General features: G+C 37.8%; 1 protein-coding gene across 2 annotated transcripts in view; it reads left to right on the plus strand.

The window, feature by feature from the left end:
* The window catches only part of LOC111188853 (NACHT, LRR and PYD domains-containing protein 12-like), a 157,017-nt gene that overhangs the window by 3,163 nt on the left and 133,881 nt on the right, over positions 1–19,973 (plus strand). The window contains exons 2-7 of one of the 2 annotated variants that reach the window (XM_049472984.1): positions 3,050–3,166; positions 3,747–3,801; positions 4,370–4,574; positions 4,727–6,500; positions 10,471–10,644; positions 17,146–17,319. In XM_049472984.1, coding sequence (XP_049328941.1) covers positions 3,050–3,166; positions 3,747–3,801; positions 4,370–4,574; positions 4,727–6,500; positions 10,471–10,644; positions 17,146–17,319 — 2,499 coding nt within the window. The remainder of the gene's footprint in view (positions 1–3,049; positions 3,167–3,746; positions 3,802–4,369; positions 4,575–4,726; positions 6,501–10,470; positions 10,645–17,145; positions 17,320–19,973) is intronic. The other variant, XM_049472983.1, reaches the window with a different exon arrangement.

Here is a 19,973-nt window from a genome sequence, read left to right on the forward strand (position 1 = left end):
AAAAATAAGATTAAAAAATAAAAATAAAACTTTTCTAGGTCTTATATAGAGCAAACAATAAGTGCAAACTACAACCATTCATATTAAGACTGTGCTTGAAGTGCAAACAGAGACAGAACATGTTTTTAAATACAGTACAGAGCTAAGGGATTAGTACAGCTGCCTATGAAACAGTCACGTGTAGGATTTACTTACAGTATTTATATATGGTTTGTGTCTTGTTGGTCACTCTGTCACCGTTTATTGTTTCCACTGGAGCCAAAATGCAGCCAGACATACAACTTAAAAGTAGCAGAAGCATCCTCTATGCCAGGAGTAAGTTATTTAATTAGAATTCAGTATGGTCCAGTTCTCGTTTTTCCGCCCGTTTTCGGGCTCCCTTTCTCCTTATAAAGGCGTTTTTTCACGACCGCGACCCTGACAACACGGGTTCGATCCCGCGTGAGGAGCGGTGTGTTTATTTATTTATATTTTCCTTACCGCGTCTGCACAGATCTGATTGACTGAAGAGAGCGTTTGGTAATCTTACCCCACACGTGATTGGTCTGTGATTTACTGCGCCGCAAAGCGGGTATACAATTAAATCCCCGAATTTTCCTCTTCTGCTGAGAGCTGCTCTCACTCCTCAGCCACCCGCTGTATTGCTATTAAAAAGTCCACACTAAACTATTTTTTTTCTTCCCGCGAGACAGGTTTAGGCTTGACGAGAAATATCGTCACGTTTAATCTCGCGAGATCTCGTGCCACGAGATTTCTTCACACCTCTATTTGACACTATAGATCATGAATTATTAATGACCAAATTAGAACGATATGGCTTTAGAGGAGCAGTATACTCATGGCTTGAGAGTTACCTTGATAACAGGTATCAATATGTACAAATAAATAATTTTAAATCTAAATTATTGAAGGTCACTTGTGGAGTTCCACAAGGTTCAGTATTAGGACCGATATTGTTCACACTGTATATAAATGATATCTGTAAAGTGTCAAAATTGCTAAAATACAGTTAAAATTAAGATTGATGATGTTAATCATAAATGTTAATCATAAATGATGCTGGCAACAATTCAAATTCTGGCAATACTATATAAAATTAAAGATATATTGAATCTAAATTAACTTTATATACTGTATTGTTCCTTCAATGTTCCATACATGAGCTATTGTGTGGAGCAGTGGGGAAACACATATAAAACCAACACTAAACCTTTAAATCTTCATATTACAAAAGAAAGCTATAAGAATTATAAGTTTAAAAAACATACTATGAACCAACCAACAAATTATTTATTAATCTACATATTTTAAAATTCAGTGATATAGTCAACCTTTAAACTGCACTGTTAATGTACAAAGCACAAAACCATTTACTTCCTATCTGCATCCAGAAGCTGTTTGAAATTAAAGAGAGTAAATATGAACTTAGAGGAGTAGGTGTGTGTTTAAAAAAACTAAAGTAAAAACTGATTTAAAAAATAGATGTATATCTGTTAAAGGGGTTCAGTTATGGAATAAATGTTAAAAAGATTTAAGAATGTGTAAATTTGTAAATTTAAAAGAATGTTTAAAGATAAGATGATAAGCTCTTATAAATATGAGGAATTAACTACTATTAATGATGGGAGGCTCTGATATGTTGATTAACATTAACATACTCCTGTATTATTTATGTGTATGATTTGACTATATAAGATGACAATAAGATTTAAAAAGGGCAGTAAAAATAAGCATCAGCTTCAGACTACACCTTTTCAGTCATTATCAGGTTTGAAACTGAGAATTTTTAATTACTTATTCTCATTAATGTTATTACTATTATTTAGGGGTGTGACGAGACACTAATATCACGAGACGAGACGAGATTTAAAAATAAAATTTTAAAGAAAACGTCAAAAATGAAAATGGCTTGAAAACATTTATAAACAAAATCATATTTATATATGGTTTGTGTCTTGTTGGTCACTCTGTTACCGTTTATTGTTTTCTCTGGAGCCAAAATGCAGCCAGATATACAACTTAAAAAGGGGGTATGCAGCCTATGCGACGCATAGGGGCGCTGCACTAAAGGGGGCGCCACATGAAAGCCCTAAATAAATTTTCTCTCAGGAGAAACAGCCAATCAGCTTGCTGGTTTTGCGGAGCACGGTGGGCCAGTAATGACAGAACGTTTGCATACACCACAAACAATAAGTAGTGGCACTCCTGCTGTGTTGCCAGATACCGCTTAAAAAGTCCACACTAAACTATTTTTTTTACCCGCGAGACAGGTTAAAGCTTGACGAGAAATATAGTCGCATTTAATCTCGCACTTAATATTTTTAATCACTGTTACTATTGTCACTTTGTACAAAAAGAGTGTAATTTTGATGAACCAAAATAAACTAAACTAAACTAAAAAAATATTCTGAGAATTTGGAGAAATCTCTGCAAGTAAGCTGCAGAAAACCGACATTAAACACCCGTGACCTTCGACCCCTCAGGCGGCACTGCATTGTAAACTGACATCATTCTGTAAGGGATATTTATCACCACACGGGCTCAGGATCACTTCAGAAAACCATTAGTTGAAACTTCCACACATAGGGTCCTCAGTTCCCGAGCGCTTATTGAGTTTTTAAAGGGAAGGTGATTTAACACAGTGGTAAAAACCATCCCAACTTCTTTAGAATGTGTTGTAGACGATCAGATTCAAAATGAGTGAATATCTGCTAAAAACAGTAAAGTTTATCTTGTTTGAACATTAAATATTTTGTCTTTGTAATGAATTCAATTGAATATAAATTGAAAAGGATTTGCAAATTGCTGTATTCTTTTTTAATTTATGTTTTAAACAACGTCTCAACTTCATTTTTCTAAATCATCTCTGAGATGTTCCTGAAAGACTCTCAGAATGTGAGAAACATGATTTAGAAATTAAAGCTTGAGAGGTTGTTCAAGTTCAACTTCCCAATTATAAACTAATTTACCATCAAAATCACATGAATGTAGAATCACACCAACATGCTGGAAAGGTTGTAGATGGTGTCTGATACTGGTTGTGTTTTAGACTGGATCAGGATAAGAGATCAGACTCACCTGAACCCAGCTGTGTCTCCATGAAGAGTGACCAGTCAATGGAAGAACCTCTTTACTTCAGAAAGGACAACAGTTCTGCTGATCTCAGGTAAGAATGACGTGACTCTGGAGAATAAGATGAAAGACACTTCTATGTTTTCTCTGAATTCTACAACTATAACTTCTATACTAAAACACACTTTAGAGAAAACAATTCTACTAATACAAATTCTAACAAATAGAATCAGTCTGTGTGTGGAGGTGTTTGGTTTTGTACACCTGTGGTATTGGAAGTGATTGGAACCTGAGTTTAATGATTTGATTGGGTGAATGAATACTTTGGGCAGTGTAGTGTATAATCATCACTCTGACTGAGCTCTAGAGATCCTGTGTGCAGATGGGAGAAACTTTCAGCAGATAAACCATCACTGCAGCTCTCCAGCTATCTGATCTTTATGGAGGAAACAAAAACCTCACCTCTGTAAAAAACACATCTGGATTTTACAAAAAAAACACCAGACTGTGAGAAACATGATTCTCTGATCTGATAAAATCTAGAATGAACTTTTTGGTGAGCGTGAAGGTTGGTGGAGTGTTGCAGTGGTGGTTGATCTTCTGGAACTTTCTTTCTGTAGATATATTCACAATCACCATTTAGTAGCATATGTTAATGTTATGTTTTCTGACAGAGTCCAGAAGGAGACTCCAGAAATCAGCAGGAGAAATATGGACTCCATATTAAAGGTGTGTAGGTGTGACTAATGCCAGAGCACATGTGAACACTGTAAAAAGTGATTTGGTGTTTTAACTTTAAATATGAAGTTATGTGCTATAAAAAAAGATGTTTAATAATCATTACTCACTCTTTCCAAGTTGAATTGCAGAGGTTTATTTAACATACTCAATAAAATACAGAACAAGTACAACAGTAAATGTGTTATAGATTTAGTGAGATTGAGTTTGTAATTGTGATTTACATAATGACTAAGTCACACATTAAGTTATGATAAAGACCGTTTATTAGTGATCAGTTCAGAAATCCAGATTATTACAAAGATTTTACTTCAATATAAATGCAGTTATGTTTTCATGTTCTACTGTTAAATATTATGTTCTGTTACTTTCTGAGAAAGCTCTAACTGCTAGAAGGGCTAGAAATAATATAAAAGAAATCTTGAATTTTGCCCTTGATCTCAATCCAACACAACACATCCCATATCCAAAACATTATATTGACATAAACCACAAATTATTTTATAAAACTTTTATCTGTTCTTGTTTTACTACCGTTTCTTACCATGTGTTTAATCAGGAACTGGAGCACAAAGTCATCACTCTGGTAAAGAATCAGCTGGAGAGGTTTGTGAAGATCCTGAATCTGGATTACCCAGCATGCTCTGGGAGAGAGAAGGAGGATGAGGAGGATCAGAGTGGTGTCAGAGAGGGAGCGCTGAAGATCACACTGCACGCCCTGAGAAACATGAACCAGACAGACCTCGCTAACAAACTGCAGACCAGTAAGTGATTAGATCATTTACATAATACTTTATATGTGCATGAATTACACTAGTTTCATTTTTTTTTGTAAACAGCCTTGTGACAGCACATTTTTATTATATATTTAATACTTCACCATATTTAATGATATTGCTTTTTCTATTTCGATTAGAACTGGCTCCGTCCTGTCATCGAAAGCTGAAATCTACTCTAAAGGAGAAATTTCAGAAAATTAATGAAGGAATCTCAGATCTTGGAACCTCAACCCTTCTGAATGAGATCTACACAGAGCTGTACATCACAGAGGGAGGGAGTGGAGAGGTCAATAATGAACATGAGGTCAGACAGATTGAAGCAGCATCCAGGAGACCAGCAACACAGGAGACACCCATCAAATGTAACGACCTCTTTAAAGACCAGTCCATCAGAACTGTGCTGACTAAAGGAGTTGCTGGAATTGGAAAAACAGTCTCTGTGCAGAAGTTCATTCTGGACTGGACTGAAGGAAAAGCCAATCAGGATGTTCTCTTCATATTTCCACTTCCTTTTAGAGAGCTGAATCTGATAAAAACTGAAAAAAACAGTCTGGAGGATCTTCTTTATCAGTTTTTTAGGGACACAAAATACCTAAAACCAATAGAATATCATCGTTACAAAGTCATGTTCATCTTTGATGGTCTGGATGAATGTCGACTTCCTCTAGATTTCCAGAACAATAAGAGAGTATCTGATGTAACACAGTCAGCCTCAGTGGATGTGCTGCTGACAAACCTCATCCAGGGGAACCTGCTTCCCTCTGCTCTCCTATGGATAACTACTCGACCAGCAGCAGCCAATCAGATCCCTCCTGACTGTATTGATCAGGTAACAGAGGTACGAGGGTTCAGTGACCCTCAGAAAGAGGAATACTTCAGGAAAAGGATCAGAGATCAGAGCCTTGCTGAAAGAATCTTTAAACACATGAAGTCCTCCAGAAGCCTCTACATCATGTGCCACATCCCAGTCTTCTGCTGGATCTCAGCCACTGTTCTAGAGAGGATGTTGGGTGAAGCAGAGGGAGGAGAGATCCCCAAGACTCTGACTCAAATGTTCACACACTTCCTTATCTTTCAGATCAAACACCGCAGCCAGAAGTACCAAAGAAAAAGTGATGTTGATCTTGACCAGACTAGAGAGATTATTCTGTCTCTGGGAAAACTGGCTTTCCAACAGCTGGAGAAAGGAAACCTGATCTTCTATGAGGAAGATCTGAGAGAGTGCAGCATTGATGTCAGAGAAGTGTCCGTGTACTCAGGAGTGTGCACCCAGATCTTCAGACAGGAGTCTGGACTTCACCTGGGGAAGGTTTTCAGCTTTGTGCATCTGAGTGTTCAGGAGTTTCTGGCTGCTTTATATGTGTTTCTGTCCTTCATCTCCAACAACAGAAATGTGCTGCAACAGAAACACAGTGGATTTGGTTTCTCCAAAAAAGGAACAATGTCTGACTTCGTGAAGAGAGCCGTGGACAAGGCCTTACAGAGTGAGAACGGACACCTGGACCTTTTCCTCCGATTCCTTCTGGGTCTCTCACTGGAGTCCAATCAGACTCTCTTACGAGGTCTTCTGATACAGACAGAGAACATCTCTCACAGTAAAGAGGAAGTAGTGGAGTACATCAAGCAGAAGATCAGGGATAATCCCTCTCCAGAGAAAACTATCAGTCTGTTCCACTGTCTGAATGAACTGAATGATCTTTCTCTAGTGCAGGAAGTCCAGAAATACCTGAACAGAGGAGGTTTCAGTAATCTCAGAAGAGTTACTCTCTCTCCTGCTCAGTGGTCAGCTGTGGCGTTTGTGATGCTGAATTCAGAAGAGGAGCTGGATGAGTTTGACCTGAGTAAATACGGCGGGTCAGAGGACTGTCTTCTGAGGTTAATGCCAGTGATTAAAGTGTCCAGAAGAGCTAAGTGAGTATTTTCATTTTTACGTTTTACTGTTTAATGCTGATTCGTTGATCATTTCCCACTCACTAATTACAATCACTGTGTGTAATATACTGTCATGTTATGTACAGGACTCAGACACTCGCAGATACAGATAAAATGGTTGTTTATTTCAGGCTTGGTTAACACAGGAGTTGTCAAGAACAAAAACAGTAGAGCACCGGCAAACAGTAGCCACATAGACAAAAACCATACCATTAACGGGAGACAGTCCAGAGTTCATACACGAAAGAAGCCAGCAGTAGAGGTAATCCAAAAAGGCAAAAACGATAAACAGTCCAGGTCAAACACGGTAAATCCACAGTCAGAGGTACAGGCAAAAATTGGTGTAAAGAAAACAAAAGGCAAAGTCATACATGAGAAATACAGCAACAGAGATAGTAACGCTTTGTAAAGTGGATAAACCAAACAATACTCGGTTTAACTGAGAACCTCCGTTAGAGCTGTGTGTGGAAGAAACAGGAGCACTTTCAGCACCAGACGTGACATATACTGTATATCATCAATGTTCAATGAAAAATAAGTATCTCCAAAACAGCTGTTTAAACTTGAGAGAAAAGCCATGTAATTCAGTGTAAAAAGAGGGTGGCGTCTGATTGCATTGTTGTCAGCTTGTCACCCAGAAGATCAACTCAAATGCTGTTAAATGCAGTAAAGAAATAAAAAAACCATGACCCTCACAGTGCTGACTGTTCTGTCTAGGTGAGCATAAACTCTGTTGAGCAGGTAGATGATGACATCCTGGCAGGCAGGCAGGCAGGACTGATAGTCCAGTAGTGAGACCAGCGACACATACCAGCGGTGCAGCGGTGGAGCAGAACAGTGAAAGAAGCACTTTTATGGTGAAAAACAAACCAAAACTCTCTACTAGCATGACTTGAGAGAGCACAGATTAGGTTGCCTTGTCAAAAATATATTGAAAAGATATTTCAATATTCAAACTAACCTGGCCCTTTGTGAAAAAAGCATTTTCCCCTAAACGTTATAACTCTGTTGTGTCACCCTTGGCGGCAACAACTGAAATCAAGAGTTTGTGATAACTGTTAATGAGTCTTTCACATCTCTGTGGAGGAGTTTTGCTCTTCTTTAACACTGACCTTAATTGAGCCAATTGAGACCTGCAATTCTTTAGATGTGGTTTTGTGGTCTTTTGGAGTAATTTCGGTTGGCCGGTCACTCCTGGGAAGGTTCACCAGTGTCCCATGTTTTCTCCATTAGTGAATAATAGCTCTCACTGTGGTTCTCTGGTGTCTCAAAGCTTTACAAATGACTTTGTAAACTTTTCCAGACGGATAGGTGATCAGTGTCACAGTTCATTCATGGGGGGGGGTTAAATGATAATTATCAAATCAAATTCATTTGTATAGCACTTTTTACAATTGATGTCGCAAAGCAGCTTTACAGAAACATGATCACAGGACAAAGAATCAGGCAAAACATTAAACATAAAATAAAAAAAAAACAGAGAGTGTGGAGCAAAAACTCCCTCAGAGCTGGAGGAGGAAGAAACCTTGGGGGACCAAGACTCACATTTAAGGGGGGGGGGGGGACATCCTACCACTGGTCAAATGGTTTTTAAATTAATTTTAAAAAGTCTTTTATACATCCACATAGGTTTTATATATTCAGGAGTAAAGCAGCACCACTAATGGCTTGGATGTAATCTGTAGTGGAGAGTAAGATGGACGATGAGAAACTGATCTGTGGTGGGTGATGGAGAAGAGCTGACTTCAGAAACTTTTATCAGTCTGGACGGACAGGGGACATGAGAGCCTGGGGGTCCAACATCCATCGGTATCGGGTCAGACAGGTGGGCAGTCAGTAACTCGGAGGAGCAGAGAGATGGAATTAGTTTTAACTGGATTTATGTAAAACAGAGAATATAAAACATTATCAGAGTGTGGCTAATGACTCCGGCAGATCTAAATAAAACAGCCTAACTAAAGGCAGAGAGCCAGAAGGTAACATAGACACGGAGGCTCCCTGAAACATCGGCATCCACCCACTCCACCGTCCACAAACCTGAGTGACCGTGTGCAGAACACCAGCACCAGCATCTCAGTTTACCCACAATTCCCTATGTCCATGAACCCCTGGATCTGCAGCCTTATCTAAATGGAAAAACATTAATTACAAAAAGCTAAACTAAACAAGTACGTTTTCAGTCTAGACTTAACGATTGAGACTGTGTCTGAGTCCCGAACATATTCGGGGAGATTATTCCAGAGTTGGGGAGCTTTATAAGAGAAAGCTCTTCCTCCTGCAGAGCTCCTCTCAATTTTAGAAACTACTAAGAAACCAGCACCCTGAGATCTAAGTAATCGCGGTGGTTCATAATAGGAGATGAGGTCTCGTAAATACTCAGGAGCGAGCCCGTGTAGGGCTTTATGTGTTAACAGGAGAATTTTATAGTCTATGCGGAATTTGACTGGAAGCAGTGCAGTGCTGACAGGACTGGACTAATATGCTGAAATGTTCTAGTTTTATTAAGGACCCTGGCTGCAGCATTTTGAACTAGCTGAAGTTTATTTAATTACTGCAGGAACATCCTGACAGGAGCGCATTACAATAATCTAGCCTTGAGGTAATGAAGGCATGTACAAATTTTTCTGTGAAAAAAAAGCTGTTCTAGTAATATTAGATATGTGTTTATCGAATGCTAGATCTGAACCTATGATAACACCAAGGTTTTTAGCTACTGAACCAGGTGTGACGGAGAAGTCGGCCAGATTTAACATTAAGTCTGATCATTTATTTCTAGCAGCTTTGAATTTCTGTTTTATTATTATTTAATAGGAGAAAATTGTGAGACATCACTTTTTACTCATCTTTTACAAATTTCTCGATTTTCTTTATTCTCACTCACATTTCTTGATCAGAGGTTTAATTACCGCTGTTTTAAAGACTTTGGGTACATGCCCCAGGGTGAGCGATGAATTTACTATCATTAACAGAAGTTTAATTATATATGGCAGTACGTGTTTTAGTAATTTTGTGGGAACTGCATCAAGTGTGCTGGTTGTGCTGTTTGATGAGGAGATAATTTTTTCTAGTTCTAGCTGTGGAAGTGGGATAAATACTTCCACCCTAACTTCAGTAATTGAGTTTTGTTATATATTAGCCACACTAGATGACATATTTATCTGTTGAATTTTATCCTGAATGTTTTCAGTTTTAGTATCAAAGAAGTCCATAAAAGTGTTGCTGGTGTGAATGGCTGGAATCTGAGGTTTAGTACCTGCCTGGTTTTTAGTTTGGAAATAACACTAAAGAGGCAAGAGGCCAGATACACTGAGTGGGCTTTATTAAGTTCTTTTCTATGTTTGACAAGACTGTCTTTCCACGCAGAATAGAACACTTTCAGTTTAGTTGATCAATATTATTATAAATTTTGTACTAACTGCTTTAAGGTACATTTAATTATCATTCCATATCAAAGAATTATAATTTCTTTACACCATCTAAAGTAGGCCGAAAGGTATTTATTCTAAACAACTGATTAGCTTGTCTAGTTCTAATGAGTCTGCCAGACAGTGTACTATAGTTGAAAATCAGGAAGGTTAACAGTAAGTGACTAAGAGACTATGTGCTATGCTGCATGAAAGTAAGGTGGCACCCTCCCGCATGGACATCTATCTATTTAACTATCTAGCTGTGTGTCTTGTGTGTGTTTGTGTGTGTTAGGGAGGACTTTATTATTATTATTATTTTTTAGAAATAGGTAAAAAAAAATTGTAAGCAAACAAGAAAAAAGTTCACTTCAACACCTTCAGTTGTGCTTATTTTAATTCACTGACTAATAATAATACTAATAAGAAAAAAAAGAATAATAATAATAAAAACCTCAAAAAAATATTACTATACCTCCTTCCTAAGGGGTGTGTGTTTGTGTTTATATGTAAGTGTTTCTAATGGATTATCATTTCTCTCTCAGGCTGTGGGAGTGTAATCTATCAGAGAAAAGCTGTGCAGATCTGGCCTCAGTTCTCAGCTCAAACTCCTCAACTCTGAGAGAACTGAACCTGAGAAATAATAAACTGCAGGATTCAGGAGTGAAGCTGCTCTCTGCTGGACTGAAGAATCCACACTGTAAACTGGAGACACTGTGGTAAGATCATCAAAATACAACAAACAGAGAATCTCACCTTCACACACACACACACACACACATTATATTAAGCAGGTGTGCTCGGTCCAGATACCAGGTGGAAAAGTGGAGACAAAGTGAAAAATATCATTTGGGAGGGAATGGGGTACTGCTGTGTTTTTGTTGTCAAACATTGTTTTACCATATACTTTCACATTTTTTCAGCTTAGCAAATGCAACATTATTTTAGAAAAACTACAAAAAATACTTTTAATTCTCACTTTTATGGGTGTCGGCACTCAAGTAGTGGGTGCTTAAACACTCCTAAAAAGGCGAGCTCTGACTACTCTTAACTTTTCCTCTCCCATTTATGTTTTATTTATTTATAAAGAGAGAGATTATTTTAAGGTCCTGCTCCTTTTCCTCCTACGTTTTCAGCTGTAATGTTTATAATTTATATATTTATTGATCATCCCCATCCAATTAAATATTGAGAAATATATTTTTTAAAGTTGCAAAAGTAGGTTTTGAAGATGTAGCCATGAGATAACCACTATTAACAGTGAAACTGTGAGACTTTTTATTCAAATAGAAGTTTTCTTAGTTACAGTAAAGGTAGTAAACTTAAATATGTGCACACTGGAACAAAATCATTGGTAAACTTCAGTTAAAATAAGATAAAAAAAAATAGTTCCAATTCATATAGCCACAATGTTGATACAGTTGCAAGAAACAGTATATGAACCCTTTGGGATTACTTGGATTTCTTCATAAATTGGTTGTTAAATATGTTCTGATCTTCATCTAAGTCACAACAATAAACAAACACAGTCTGCTTAAACTAGTACCACACAAAAATGATATGTTTGCATGGTTTTATTGAGCACAACATGTTAACATTCACAGTGAGAGGAGAAAAGTATGTGAACCCCTAGGCTAATGACTTTTCTAGGAGCTAATTGTTGGCAGGATGAGATGAGATTGGATGTGTTGGTTAAAGCTACCCTGCCCTATAAAAACACACACTAGTTTTGAGTTTGCTGTTCTTAAGAAGCGTTGCTTGATGTGAATCATTCCTCGCACAAAAGAGATCTCAGAAGACCTACGTTCACAAATTGCTGACTTGCATGAAGCTGGAAAGGGTTACAAAAGTCTCTCTAAAAGGCTTGATGTTCATGGTAAGACATGGAGATGGACATGGAGAAAGTTAAGCTAGGTGTGGCCGTCCTGTAAAGACGACTGCAAGAGCACAGCGCAGAATTAACAATGAGGTGAGGAAGAATCCTAGAGTGTCAGCTGAAGAAGAAATCTCTGGCACATGCTAACATTTTTGTTGACAAATCTACAATGAGGAAAACTTTAAACAAGAATGGAGTTCATGGGAGGAAACCACGCAGGAAGCTACGAAAAAAACATTGCTGCACATTAGAGTTTGCAAAAGAGCACCTGGATGTTCCACAGCAGTACTGGCTAAATATACTGTGGACAGATGGAAGGAACACACAACGTTTTGTGTGGAGAAAAAAGGCACAGCATTTCCCCAGTTTACCAAGACATTTTGCAGGAAAACTTAAGACCATCTGTCCACCAACTGAACCTCAACAGAGGATGGATGATGCAACAGGACAGCGACCCAAAACATAGAAGTAAATCAACAATCGAACGGCTTCTACAGAAGAAAATACGCCTTCTGGAGAGTCCTGACCTCAACCCAATAGAGATGCTGTGGCATCATGACCTCAAGAGGGCGATTCACACCAGATATCCCAAGAATATTACAGCTGAACTGAAACAGTTTAGTGAAGAGGAATGATCCAAAATTCCTTTGGACTATTGTGCAGGTCTGATCTGCAGCTACAGGAAACGTTGAGGTTTTTGCTGCCAAAGGAGGATCAACCAGTTATTAAATCCAAAGGTTCACATAGTTTTTTCACCCTGCACTGTGAATGTTAACATGTTGTGTTCAATAAAACCATGCAAACATATAATTTTTTGTGTGGTATTAGTTTAAGCAGAGTGTGTTTGTCTATTGTTGTGACTTAGATGAAGATCAGAACACATTTAATGACCAATTTATGCAGACATTCAAGTAATCCCAAAAGGTTCACAAACTTTTTCTTACAACTGTATATCTTTAAACTGAAAAAAATAATTAATGTAAAAATACTAAACCTAATGAAAATCAGACATTAGATTATTTAGAGACAGGCTGATGACGCTGTAACGCTACCCTCTCGCAAGACAGAGTGTGATCAGCAAGATGGCAGCCCACAGTGACTAACCAAAACAAACATTGGAAGCTTCAGAATACGTATACTTTTTTTCTCTTCAAATAAACAACAAACAAACACAAAACCAAAACCTGTAAGTGCTAGAAGAACTCATTGAGGAGTACTACCACCTGTTCTGCAGCATGAGCTCAGACAAAAAAGAAAAAAATGAGGTCAACTCCTACCTCTAAAAGACCACGTCCTCCCAGCTCACCTGGAGACTCAGAGAGACAGGAGCCCCCGTCCCACACAGAGGTTCGTGAAATCCTAATCTCCATCGACTTCAAGCTCGCTACTCTGGATACGAGGATCTCACTAGTGGAGATCCTGCATAAAGAGTTCCAGGCGCTGCGTGAAAGCCTGGAGTTCAGCCAGGAGCAGGTCACGACTCTGGCAAAATAAAACAAAACACTACAGCACAATATAAACACCATCACAAACCAACTCTCATCTGTTATCAAGGAAATGAAACGGAATACTCAACCTACAAGCTCGCAGTATGAGGAACAATGTTGCGTTTTTTTCAGCAAAGGAAGAGAACTGAAAAAAAAATTATGGCATTAACGAACAGTACCCCCAAGAAATACTCGACAGACAGAAAAAACTACTCACCGTAAGAAAACAGCTCATACAAAACGGAAAAAGGGCAGTTCTCTCCATCGATAAACTCTATGTGGATGGTCAGCTGTACAGAGATAAGGAAATCACGCCCTGGCTGTACTGATGCCAGTTGGGTGCTCATTAATGGAGACGCACCACAGCTGTTTACCTGACTGCGCACCACACTGATTACCAGCTCTCTTTTCTCCCCCTAACGAAAATGAATCGCCGGTAACCTCTTAAAAGAATAAAGAGAGGAAAGAAAAGAGAAGGAGAAAAATAAGATAAAACGTTATCTATCTATCTATCTATCTATCTAGACAATGACATATACTTTAATAAGAAACATACATGCAAATATATATACAAATAATTTACATAAGAATACTGTCTGAATGTGTATTTATGACTATCTATCACTACATCTCACTCGTCTACACTGCACTTTTCTTTATGCATAAAACAGGAAAACAACACCGCACCACCCTGTTCATGCCTACACTAATCTTTCTCTCTATCTCTTACCTGAGATAAAATTACATCTGCCTAAACAGAAACATGAACATCACCACACTATCATCTACAAACTATCTGACACCCAACAACACTCCAATATGCAACAATTAAAATGTATTACATGGAACATATATGGAATCGGCTCCTAAGAGAAAAAAACTAAAATACTCCTCCATCTCAGCCGTTTAAAAGCAGATATATACCTTCTACAAGAAACTCACCTAACAGAATCAGATCAACATAAACTGAAATCAGTAGAACACAATCATATATTTACAGCCAATTATAACTCTAGACAAAGAGGTGTAGCCATTTTAATACATAACAAAATCACATTCACAGACAATACTACAATCACAGACCCAGATGAACGATTTATCATCATAAATATCACCATTAACAACCACAATTTTACCATTGCAAACGTCTACAAACCAAATATTGACAATCCCTCATTTTTTCATGACTTTTTTTACACAAATTTCCTCACTATCTAACTCTTCAATCCTAATTGGAAGCGATTTTAATGCAGTTATAGATTCATCTTTAGACCGCTCAGCTCATACTCAGAACACACGCAACTGGAATTCCACTGATATAATAAAACAGTACATGCAGGATTTTGGTCTTGGTGATGGGTGGCGACAAAATCATCCAACAACCAAGGAATTCACATTTTACTCAGCAGTACATAAATCATATTCACGCATTGATTATTTACTAATTAGTAATTCAATTTTGTCAAACATTGTACATATATAAATTCACCCTATCACAATAAGTGACCATGCACCTGTCTCAATGATATGGAATTCAAACCAACAACATAAACAGACCTTTAGATGGCGCTTTAACACATCACTACTTAATGATCAATTAAGTAACCCATCTGAAGAAAAGCAAAAGAACTTAGGAAACGTAGATATGATCTAAACAAATTGAAAATCAAGAAAACTAAATTCTTATTATAAAGATTGAGACATGAAAACACTGAATACTCAAATAAATCTGGAAGATATTTAGCAAACCTTATTAAGTGTAATAAAGAAAAAACAATTATTCCAATCATAGAAAAACTCAGCAGGAAAAATAGTACAGACACCTGATGAAATTAACGACACCTTTAAAGATTTTTTAAAAATGTTTATTCATCAGGCAATAAAACCAACTTAGATGAAATCAGTAACTTCCTGGACCACATCAAACTGCCTAAATTAACCAAAAACCAAAAACATACACTTGAAATACCATTATCTCCAGAAGAATTCTACAAAGCCCTAAAACACATTCCTAACAATAAAGCACCAGGACCTGACGGATTCCCTGCTGAGTTTTATAAACACTATTGGTCATCCCTATCTCAACTGTTTTACAGAATGATATCAGAAATTAAACAAAATGCAAAACTACCAACAAACATGAATACTGCAATCATCTCCCTTCACCTTAAACCAAACAAAGACCCTACCCTACCATCCAGCTACAGACCATTATCATTAATAAATACAGACACAAGAATAATCAGCAAGGCTCTAGATAACAGAACAGGAACAATAATCCATAATTTAATACATCCTGATTAAACTGGATTTCTCAAGGATCGACATTCATCCACCAATATGTGCAGATTAGTGAACATAATAGATTACACCTCTCACCAGAACATACCAACAGCAGTTGTAACCCTGGATGCAGAGAAAGCCTTTGATAGAGTGAACTGGAAACTCTTATTCACCACACTGCACAAACTCGGGTTTGGAGAATCATTTATTAATTGGATACAGATTTTATACACTGCACCTAAGACCACAGTCAACACCAATGGAGTAATATCACAACCTTTCACACTACACTGGGGGACTAGACAAGGATGCTCACTCTCTCCTTATCTAATCTCTATCTTCATAGAACCGCTAGCAGCAGCGATACATCAAAACACAAACATTAAAGGAATCCAAACACCCAACATGGAACATAAAATCAGTCTATATGCAGGTGATATCTTACTATTTCTACAAAAAAAGTTATTTCAATAAAATAAACAATCCAAACAATCGAAAATTATTAAAAAATATTGGAGTATTCAATAAATTGGTCAAAATCTGCAGTTCTCCCAATAAACATAAATAAACCTGATGTAAAACTGAAACCATTCCCAATCCCATGTGCACTAATTCACATATCTGGGTGTGAGGGTCTCCACCAGATAATTATATCCACTCTATGTGGCACTGCACACCCGTTAACCAGTTCTGGAAAGAAGTTATCACCCTCCTATCTCATGCCCTCACCACCCAAATCCACCCAACACCATCAATCTGCCTACTAGGAGACACAACAATCACTAACACAACACCACAAAACAATAGAATAATCTTAATGTCGCGAGTCATCGCCAAGAAAATCATCCTCATAAACTGGAAAACAAAAAATAACATTAACATCAATCACTGGAAAAAATCTATTAACAGACTATCTCTCTCTAGACACTCAGAACCCACCAAAAACACAGATTCAGACCCAATTTAGACACATATATTTCAAACATTACAGTAAATCACAATAATCCCACAAAAGATAAACTGTAGCAAAATCATTAATTAAAATTGCACATAACTTCATGATTCTGTTTTCTGTTTAGCTATATTTTTGTATATATATATATGTATGTCTCTTTCCTATTTTTTATCTTTTCTTTTTTTTCTTTCTTTCTTTGTTTTTGTTTGCTTGTTTTTTCTCCCCCCTTCTGCATCTCCCCCCCCCCCGACACTATATTAAATGTATATATGTATGTATAAATTAAACAAATAAAGGAATAAACAAAAGGTATTAATAGTCATCCGAGGATATGTATATGTATTCAGGTGCATATTATTGTTTATAGTAAAGGAAGGGAAACATGTTAAACATTTCTTAAATATGAACATCTTCAGCTTCACTCATTTTAATTCAGTAAGTAATAGTATAATATTTTACAGGAACAGTTCTACACAATATATATATTTACTAGATGTATTTTAATTAAACAAGGATTATATAACTATTATGGAATAAAGCATAATTATCTCAAATATATACTAATAGGGGTGTGTGTTTATATGTCAGTGTTTCTAATGGATTATCATTTCTCTCTCAGGCTGGCTGTGTGTAATCTATCAGATAAAAGCTGTGCAGATCTGGCCTCAGCTCTCAGCTCAAACTCCTCAACTCTGAGAGAACTGAACCTGAGTTATAATAATCTGCAGGATTCAGGAGTGAAGCTGCTCTCTGCTGGACTGAAGAATCCACACTGTAAACTGGAGAAACTGGGGTAAGATCATCAAAATACAACAAACAGAGAATCTCACCTTCACACACACACACACACACACACATGCACACACGCGCACACGCGCACACACACACACAAACACACACACACACACAAACACACACTACACACACACACACACAAACCACCACACACACACACACACACACAGACATACACACACACATACACACAAACCACTACACACACACACACACACACATACACACACATACACCACTACACACACTACACACACACACACACACACATACACCACTACACACACACACACACACACACATACACCACAAATCACTACACACACATACACCCACACACACATACACCACTACACACACATACACATACACACAAACCACTACACACACACACACCACTGCACACACACACACACCACTGCACACACACACACACACCAGTGTGCACACACACACACACACCACTGCACACACACACCACTACACACACACACACAACTGCGCACACACACACACCACTACACACACACACACACCACTTCACACACACACACACACACACACACACATACACACACACACACACACATCACTACACACACACACAAACACTCCCACTCACTCTAACACACACCAGTACACACACACACACACACTAACACACACCCCTGCACACACACACACACACACACACACAAACACACACCCCTGCACACACACTTCACTACACTCACACACAGCCACGAGTGTCCTCCATCATATCAGTGATTTCACTGCAAAAACTATATATATTTATTTGTTTACAGTTATTCAAAATGTCCGCCAAGTTAATTTCCCCCGGCGGAATGGCCACTAGGGGGCGTGTGGAAAGGGGTTAATTTGTTGCTGCCAACTGGGGTGGCAGCAGGAGTGGCAAGGCTTTCTTTTAGGGTGGCAGCTGCCCTTTACCACCCCAGTAGATCCACCCCTGCTTTTAACTATTACGCAGCAATCTGAGTAAAAATCATCCATTAAAAAGCAGCTCAATGTTTCTTATTTCCTTATAGTTACACACCTCTCAGTAAAATAAGCTGCGTATACTCACACCATTCTGGGTAGTGATCAGAACCACTACCCACAGTCTGTACCAGTGTGTGGAGGTGGTGTGTAGAATGATCATCAGTCCTCTGCACAGTGTTCCCCCGAGCCATCGCTGAACCATTGCTTCATCAACTCTCTATAGAATATGCTGAAAACCTCCACAATCACACTCACACACAGTATTAGAAATGCAGAAACTGCTCATAGAGAAAAGTCACTCTGAACTTTACATTTTCATCAGACTGACTGTGTGGTGATTTCTCTAAACAAACACACTGATACTGCCTGCTAATGTTCAGAAAGAGAGAGTGAGTGTGAGTGTGTATGTGTGTGTGTGTGTGTGTGTGTGTGTGTGTTGTGGTGTCGTTATCACATCTCCTTTGATGTTTGGGATATTTTGACACCAAGTGATGAAGTGTTTCTATCATTTTGTCCTATTCTTCTTGTCTTAAGGTGTGTAACAGTACAGGCCATCATTGTGAACATGCACCAGTACCGTCTTTGTGCTGTGGTTAGATAGAAACCTGTTTTATTGTTTTAGTACATTTTTAAATACTCGTTCACGCTGTGAAGGTGAGTTATCCACTAATTTACTGAAACAGAAATGCTATTTTATTTTGTATTCTGTTTATAAATGATGTAAAGCAAGAGCATAAAAGTGGGTTTGATATTGGGGGGGGGGGGGGGACACATTTGCTAATATGAACCAAAGCACAGCCTATAGTGTCCTAGAACGACATCTTTTAATCACAAATAATCCCTTTTTTTGTATTCTGTTTATTATTAGTTACATCCAAGTAAAGGTTTACAACCTAAACACATTACATTACTGCTGTTAGAAAAAATTATGTGTGAAAAGTCAGGACATGTGGTCTTACTGTGGTGTTACTGTAAACTACAAATGAACAGAAATCAGGTTAGATCAATGATTCTTAACCCTGTTCCTGCATATTCTACTGCATATTCCCACTGTTCTCCATATTCTAGAGCTTTCTCTGCTTTAAAGTACTTTAATAAAGTAAGTGGTGGTATGATGTGTTTAATACACTGCTGGATATACATAATGATTGATTTATGCTTCATTAGGGGCTAAGGGATTTTAACAGGTAAACTCAATAAAGGATTGTTTATTAGCTGATCAGTTGGATCTGGTGGAAAACACACAATTTTAGGGCAGAGATCAGGGTTAAGAAACTGCTTTAAACTACCAACATAAAGTACTGTACTAAATTCTGGCTATCCTCTACATCCAGCTTCTAGATATCTAGTTATTTAAATGAATTGTTGTTTATTATATCTTACAGTAAGTCCTGAGATCTTAAATTAATAAACACAGTTTGAAAATGAAATAGTGATTAGCTGATCAGGTAAATCAGGGCAAGTTGAACATTACATATATAGTTTATTTTTTCTTAAACTTTAACTCCCTATCTATCTAATTCCAAAGTTAAGCTAACTGACTAACACAGCTGCAGTTTATTAAGCACACAGTGGGTTTGATCTGTGTGTTTTGATTCAGAGACGTGTCTTTTTAACCAGCTATCAGAAACAGTGTCACCAGAGTTTACATGG

This window comes from Astyanax mexicanus, unplaced genomic scaffold (genome assembly GCF_023375975.1).
Source record: "Astyanax mexicanus isolate ESR-SI-001 unplaced genomic scaffold, AstMex3_surface scaffold_32, whole genome shotgun sequence".
Classification (NCBI taxonomy): Eukaryota; Metazoa; Chordata; class Actinopteri; order Characiformes; family Acestrorhamphidae; genus Astyanax; species Astyanax mexicanus.